The 8,151-nt window shown below is 39.1% G+C and overlaps 1 protein-coding gene across 3 annotated transcripts in view; it reads right to left on the reverse strand.

Moving 5' to 3' along the window:
• Window positions 1-8,151, reverse strand: part of STAM (signal transducing adaptor molecule) — a 60,251-nt gene that overhangs the window by 26,139 nt on the left and 25,961 nt on the right. For 2 of the 3 annotated variants that reach the window (XM_019508332.1, XM_019508333.1), the window contains exons 3-7: window positions 3,570-3,645; window positions 3,375-3,470; window positions 2,705-2,851; window positions 2,350-2,440; window positions 1,072-1,264 (exon numbers count right to left, since the gene is read on the reverse strand). In XM_019508332.1, coding sequence (XP_019363877.1) covers window positions 1,072-1,264; window positions 2,350-2,440; window positions 2,705-2,851; window positions 3,375-3,470; window positions 3,570-3,645 — 603 coding nt within the window. The remainder of the gene's footprint in view (window positions 1-1,071; window positions 1,265-2,349; window positions 2,441-2,704; window positions 2,852-3,374; window positions 3,471-3,569; window positions 3,646-8,151) is intronic. The other variant, XM_019508334.1, reaches the window with a different exon arrangement.

Below are 8,151 nucleotides of genomic sequence, written 5' to 3' on the forward strand. Positions count from 1 at the left end.
GAAGAGAGCAGCCCCAGAACTGAGGCCAGTGGCTGGGTTTTCCCCATCACTAGGGCTGTGCAGGGAAAACATACAGAAGTTCCATGCGCTGGTTTGACCTAAATAGAATAAGTTTGATACTACATAGGATTGAGGTTTGTCTTACACTGAGTTCTGCAAGTTTTAAACTGGTTTGTGTGCATGGAACTTCTGGACAGTTACAGGTTTAGACCGACTGCTGGTCCCTGAGACCAGGTCTGTAAGCATAAGTGTAAGGTCAACACCAGGTCAAGTGAAGTTTAAATCAGGTAGCCATTCTGAACCTGATTTAGCCTCCCCAAATGTCTGTACTTAGCCAGGGAGAATACAAAGCCAATTTGTCAACTGTCATTTTAAGCTATCATTTTAAAATATGTACAAGTGCTTACAGAATATTTTTTTTTAAGAAAATCTGAATTCAACAGCCAGTCATTGTCAAGAAAGCATTCTACTGTCTTAATACCACCTTAAATAGTAGTAAGTTAAGTGTGTGTTTTAACTGACAATGTATTTCAATAGTACTTGTATTGCATTTTTAGGAATTCTGTAGACATTCTACTTTGGCCAAGTTTTGCTGGAACATATACTTTTAAACCACCCACAAACACACATTTGTTTTGGAAAAAGGACAAGTGTTGAAACAGTTATATCTGCACAAAAAATGCTGGTGTTGAAAAAGAAATAGTGAGCAAAAATCTGTTTTCAAAAGCATTTTTGCAAGCAATTGCCTCTACATTAGGAAGGTTTTACCAGTATCTCTATCAAGCAATTAATGTTAGCACAGCGTTAAGCTGTTAAGCAGAGACAAGAGTCAAGAATAAGAGAAAGAAAACTTCAGAGCAAAGGTCAATATTTAACAAATTTACTTTCTCTCAGTAGGCTCCTGCAACTCTTAATTGTGTTTCTGTCATCACAGTGTCATTCCAGCTGAAATATGACAACAATCAACTGCAGAATCTGAGGATTTAATAAGGATCCTAATATTTAAATTCATCATTTGTCTGAAGAATTTACTCCTAGTATTCAACAATCAGGTGTGCCCATGCAAGTTACCTGTCATCAAGTATAGTTATAAGTTCTCCAGCTTTAAATGTTAATTCATTATCTTCAGCAGCCTCAAAGTCATAGATAGCACAAACTTTCCGGCCCTCATGTTTGTGATTTGTTAGGAGACCTGAAGTGCTCGGATACAAATTGGAAAGTGTTGTTTGTTGTTGCCTTTGTTCTTTTAGTGATAATTCAATGGCTACAAAAGATAAGTTACTTTTATTAAAATTCACAGCTACAGAGGTAATGGTTCAAAAATTTTACTTAGTATAAGCTTTAAATACAACTCTGAATGTGTTACACAAGATAAAAGTTCTGTCTTTCATTTAGAAATAACCATATTGAACAAAAACCTAACTCATGTGAAAGCTAATGAACATAATGCTACTCACAATGAAGACATAGGAGCTTCATCCCGGTGCTCAAGAAGTCAGGATCAAAATCAGTAACTAATATTTAAACATAAAAGGCCTGATCCAATGAAGTCAGTGGAAGTTTGTCCACAAGATCAAATCTGACGTTCATAAATGCAACATGTTCAAATCAGTATTTTTCTTTGGATACATACACGTTTCAATATTTTAACAGTTTAACATTTCAAACAGCATTTTCTAAGACAGAACTACTGGAGCACATGGTAGCTCTCTGTTAGTTTTAAAACCCTACTCAAAGTTTTCAGGATGGCTACTGGGCATTTAAGTAAATCTAAGTTCAATTATCTAACAGAAAACTCCTTGAAAATGCCATCTGCCAAAGTCAAATTCAAAAATTGTATTAGTTTATTGAATACATAGATTCTACGTAACCATTGTCAGGTTGCTTAGTTGTATAGTAATTTGTCCCCAATGCCTGCTGCAGATTTAAATCCATAAGCCATTCTGCTAGCATTGTCACTGTTTCCATATTAAAAGCCAATGACTGGCTTGGGGAAGATCAATGCATAAGAATGATCCTATCGTTGTGTAGAGCTGGCATATGACATACCATCATATTCCTTGCTGTCATAGTAAGCAGAGAGATACAAGGTTACTGAAAAGAAACTATGATAAAGGACACCACAAACCATGGCAATTCTGGAAAGAAACTGATTTGTTTATATGTATATACTGAAAAACTATGAAAATAGACAATTTTTAAATATGTAAAAATAGAAAAACTTCAGCCCACAAACATACAGTTCACAAAGAACAGGAGGCAAAAAAAAGGAGATGAGACTAAGTTTCATATGTATAATGAAATGGCATTTATCTAGTAATATATAAAGTAGTCAAAAAAGCTACTCACCCTTTGCTAAATCTTCCTCCTCTTTTTTATTAGCTACCGTACCAGGATCTTTGGCTACTAGAGCTGGACTTGCCTTTGCTTGTTCTGCAGCCTAGCCAAGCAACACAAAAGTTGATAAGTGGTAACAGATTTTACAATATATATTAAAAACTCACTTTCTGGATCATTTAAAAATCTAATATGAAATCACAGAATTGTATTTTTTTAAAAGACCATTCAATTTTTAAGACAGAAACTTTAAAAAAATTAAAATCTTAAAAATTATATAAAACACTGACAGTTAATAGAAATTATGTAAGTTCTGAGTAGTACACATATATCACTTTAAGACCCCAGAAATATTAGCATATTATACCTGTGAACCAATAGCTGGGAAAGTAACACCTTGTTCCTTAAGATTTTTTATCATAGCAGATATTAAACTAAGCTGTGGGTCATTCTTGAATTCATCAGTCCATTCCACCATGAGGGCTTTCAGCTTCTCACAAACTTTTGGATGGCCCTAGAGAATGTCAGAAGTTACTTATTTAAAAAAAAATTTAACTTTAGACTTCTAGCAGAATATAAAGCAATCAAATTGACGTTTGCAAAATTCTCTTCATTTCCTGCATGAAACTAATATCCTGCTCCACTATATACAACAAAGATTAAAGGCAAAGATTCCCTTAAATCAGAGCTCTCCAACTTTAGAGTGGCCAGGGACAGCACATTATACCAGTTACAGGTCTCAGGCCACACACACACATACTGCATAGGCTGCAAGTTGCACAGAATCCCAGGATACCCTGCCATTGCTGCACTAACACCCCCACCACCCCAAACACTGCTGGCAAATGAGCCCACGCTTCCCCTACCTCATACCTCCCTGATGCTGCCACTGAAGAGCAATTCCCACCCTCTCCTCCTTCGCACCACATGGGCTGCACAAGCAATTTCTAATCCCTAGAAGCACATATTCCACAGCTCATCTCCCATTTATTTTAAATTCCATCCTGAAATCCTACCAGTCAACACTCTTAAGTTACCTTATTCAATACGTTGCTTACTTCACTGGCAAAATCTCTTGAACACACTTCCAAATGAAAGATTTTACCACAGTTTGATACGCATGCTCCTAGAAGCTGAAAAGGGGAGGAAGGGGAGAGAGAGAGATTAAAACCAGGTCATGTGTTTTACAACATACCTATATGAAGGAAAATAAAAAGGAAGAAGCCACCTACTGTCAGTGCCTGCATAGCAACATGAGGATCCTTATGGTTCACTCTCTTCATAATAGACCGAAGACAATCCTTAGGCCTATTAATACAGAAAATTTCAGAGCTTTTAAATAATATAATGAAACCATATTTCTTGCTATATAAAAGAAAAAACCTAAGGAAAATAAGTTTGCCCATAGGAGTCAGTAAATTATATAAAAAATTGGAACCAAAATAATAATAATTTCACAACTACTGTATATGAGGACTGCTAGATATCCTAAACTAGAAAAGTCCTCCCATTAAACTAAAAGCGTTTAATCTCCTGAGTTATAATTTTGTATAGCCCGTCTATACAAAGAAACTTCCATATTTTGCATACATTCCACACACACTGGAAATCATGGGAGATTTCCATGAAGAACAATGTTTAGAAAGATGCATTTAGTCACAGCCTCTTCAGATTTTTTGCATGAACAGGAATTGCATCTCAATAGCCATTCTTAATATGAACACCACTTTCTGCTTGCATCTATACACAAGATAGAGTGAGATGAATAAGTGCTGTTTCAATAGTAATCTGATACAAATCAATGTACAGACAACAATATGCTGGACATTTCATATCAATGGTATATTGCATGTGAAATGCAGTCTTCAGTTGGAAAGTACAATGAACATACCACTAAAATACATAGTTGGTCACTATCCTTATACTGTTATTAGTACGTGGACTAGGCATGATCTATACAGGAACTAGGCATGACATTTATTCTGGTGTAAACAAAGACTGGACACACTACATACGTATATCAATGCAACTTATTTGAATGTGGGATAATATTACTGCAGGAAAAATAAGTTAGGGGTAAAACTACCCAAGCATGTTATACAGGCGTGCAGAGAGAAAATTAGGAAGGCCGTGATTTAAGATGCAACTGGCAAGGAATGTAAAAAGCAATAAAAAGGGATTCTACAAATACATCAAAAATAAGAGGAAAACCAAAGAAAGTATAGGTCTCTTACTGAATGCAGAAGGCAATCTAGTTATAGATGCTGCAGAGACGGCTAAAGTATTTAATGTCTTTTTTACTTCAGCCTTCACAAATGGGGCAACCACCAGAGGATGAGTGCAGCTGGCAACAAAGACAGTAAAGGAGACAAACAAACTACAGTAGTGGAGGAACAGGTTAGGATTTATTTAAGATACACAAGATGCTTTGAGATCCTGAAGGAATTGTCCAAGGTAGTTTCAGAGCTATTAGCTATCCTCTTTGAGAACTTGGAGGAGTCAGGTGTATAGAAAAGGAAAATATAGTACCTATCTTTAAAAAAAGGGAAGAAGGGGGAGCCAGGGAATTATAGAGAAAAGTCAGCCAGACCTCAATACCTGGAAAGATGGTGCAGGTCCTCACAAAATCTATAGTGAAGCACCCTGAGAAGAACAAGGTGATCAGGAACAGCCAGCACAGATTCATGAAAAGCAAGTCATGCCCGATTTCCTTCTATAACAACGTGACAGGCTCTGCAAGATGTTTGAAGAGCGGTGGATATGATACACCTTAGATTTTAGCATGGCATCTCTCATTGTCTACCATGACATTCTCATAAGCAAGCTAAGGAAAAAGAAACTACATTAAAGTACTGTAAAGTGGATACATGGCTGGTTGGATTATCATACTCAACATGTAGTCATCAATGGCTCAACCACTGCAGTAAACTATAAAGCTCAATACAAGCCAACAGTGGGCTTGCTTCAAAGACGCCAGCAGCCTACTGGTTTGTATCAACAGAAGTGCCACTTGCAAATCAAGGAAAGTGATCTTTCTCCTTTATTTGGCACTAGAGGCCTCACCTGGACTAATCCATCTAGTTTTGGGCCCCACACTCCATTGGACTCTTTCCAATTTGTCCACATCCTTATTTTGGAGAGCAACAAAAATGATCAGGGACCTGGGAGATGAGACTTATGATGAAAGGCTGAAAGAACTCGGGTTATTTAGTTTGGGAAACAGAAGATGGGGAGGGGAGGAGGGAGAGGAAAGATTTTGAGAACAGCCTTCAGTATTGCTTGACAGATGGTTATAAAAAAGATGGAGATAGACTTTTCTCTGTATCTGTAGGGGATGGGACTAGAAGAAATGGCCTCATATTGCAGTGAAGGACATTTATGATGAAGATTAGGAGGAACTTTGATTTGTGGTTGACAGTGGTTAAAAAGCTCCAGCTCCCAGCTGCCTTCCACACACTCAGCCCACCTACAGGTGGCTGTTCATCATGCCAGGTCCATGGAGTGGGTGGAAGGCAGCAGCAGGGAGCTGAAGCTAGAGCCCACATGCTGAGGCAATTCACCTGGCTGCAGCTTTGCCCCCGCCTAGCTGGGCATCTGCTGTCTAGCACGTATCCCCACAGCCACCATCAGGAGCAAAGCAGGAGCAGAAGAAAGGAGCAGCCACTGAAGAAGGGCGGGTCGGAGCAGTATCTGGAAGGCTGTCCCACCCAGGCCAGGGCTGTACTGTCTGGCAGACACTGGGTGGATGCAGGTGGGAGTGCAGCACAGGCTGCCCCAGGCAGGGGTTCGGCCTCATGCGAAGCACTGTGGGACAGGCATGGGCTGGACTGGGGGTGAGGAGACCCAGACTGCACCTGCAGTGCATCACCCAGGCATGCTCTGCTGCATGTACCCCCTGCCCCCACTCCTCAACCCCGCCCACCAGCTGCCAGAACCTAGTGCACCGACAGTCCTCCACACACTCAACCCCGACCCCGCCACTGCAATATGCAAGACGAAAACTATTTTGAGCTTAGGCAATTGCCTCTATATACAGTACTCAAAAATAAACAAAGCAGGACAAAAATATTTTTTGAAATAAAATTAAGATACATTATAGATTTCTAATTTTTAGTAGTATGATTCATTTTTAATCAATAATTTATTAAAAATGATATTTTCTGGAAGATTGTGTGTGTGGCCCTTGACAACTCACCAAGACCTGTTAAGAGGCCCTCCAGCTGAAATAACTGCCCACCCCTGTGCTACTGTACATACCCCTACCAAGTGGCAAGGCCCTGTAATTGCACCATCTGAGACCACCTACCCCTGGATATCTGTTCCTCTGTCCCCTCTGGGGCCTGGTGTAATTTACACTTGTGTACAAATCCATGCAAATTACACTAACATAAATGTGTCATGTATCCAGGCCCAAAAGGTCATAAGTACCTAGCAATGTGCCTAAGACTGGTGTGTATCAAATTATAATATGCCTTAAGAGAAACACTTGTACACACTTCAAAAGACAATCCATTACAGCAAGTTATTTTTAGGCAAACATGTCTAAGGGGAGGGAAAGAGTTATATTCTAACATTCCCTCCCATCCTATAATGTCTCCAGTTCCTATATGCATCCATTCACCACATGGAAGGACTTCTGATGGTTAAGAAACAGGAACAAATGAAGATGAAATTTCTGTTCTAATCTGGTCTGCAGCTATGGCAAGCCAAGAGGTTTATAATATGTCTATTAAGAATAAACGGGAAACATCTGTTACTCCCTTGTCCAAAATATTACCTACTTGCCCCAAACTTCTGAGGGAAGCTCTATCCTAGTGTGACATCTGATGTGAAATGTTAAGTGAATTGACTGGGTTTTGGTGAAACTGAAGGACAACAGGGCTGAGACCAGACTAGTGTCAGGTACCAAAAACAGTATAACCACATCAAGAGAACAAGTTAACCCCATGCCAAACTCCACACCAATACAACCATAGTACTGCTTGTACATAACCTAATTGTTCACTCAACGCCAGTGAATTATATTGCACTGTAATGGTGCAGGCTTGGAGGGGATGTGGGTGGCAAGGGAGAAAAACTCCCCCTGGGGATGAGGCAGGATGGTGGGGGCAGTAAGAGGTTTCTTGTACCTGGATAAATGGCAGTTGGGAGACATGGCTGGGACTAGGGGGAGGGTCTGCTTGTGTGGGGGTTTGAAAGGAAGCAATTGGCTGATGGAGATAAAATTGGATGTTCTTGGGTTTCAGGGTGTTATTTGGGAAATCCTATCCGTGGGCCGTTTGTTCATTTTAAGCCTTTTGGATTAGGCAGGACAGAAATCTAATAAGTAAGGATTTATTTCAGCTGTACAGTTTAAGAAAGCTCAACTGAATTCTGCTTTGACTGTATTTTTGAAAATGGGCATTTTATGGATAGTTAATTAAATACAAGTATTCCTTTTTCAATCCTTGAAAAAAATTCTGTTCTAGTCCCACTAGTACAGACAGAAGATGAGACAATGCAACAAGCTGCTGGAAAAAAAAGCAGTATCTTCCAAAGCACCATTTCAAACTAGTGAGATGTGTAGAACAAAGACTTTATTACATTCATATATAAATCATAACATACTATTAGTGGCAAGTAATAATGTAGAAAGTGAAGTTAAAAGACAACTTAACATTTAAACTAGAAATTTCTGACATGCAATTTTGGCCTGTTCTAAAACAGTTTTGGATGAGTACAGATGGGGGAACAATATCATTGAGACAAGGCCCCCAAATTTTTGGGATATCCACTGAACTATCATTAATCTTTCTTCTTAATGTTAAGCTGGTT

The sequence above is a fragment of the Gavialis gangeticus genome, unplaced genomic scaffold (assembly GCF_001723915.1).
Source record: "Gavialis gangeticus isolate Ggan-Ray unplaced genomic scaffold, GavGan_comp1, whole genome shotgun sequence".
NCBI lineage: Eukaryota > Metazoa > Chordata > Crocodylia > Gavialidae > Gavialis > Gavialis gangeticus.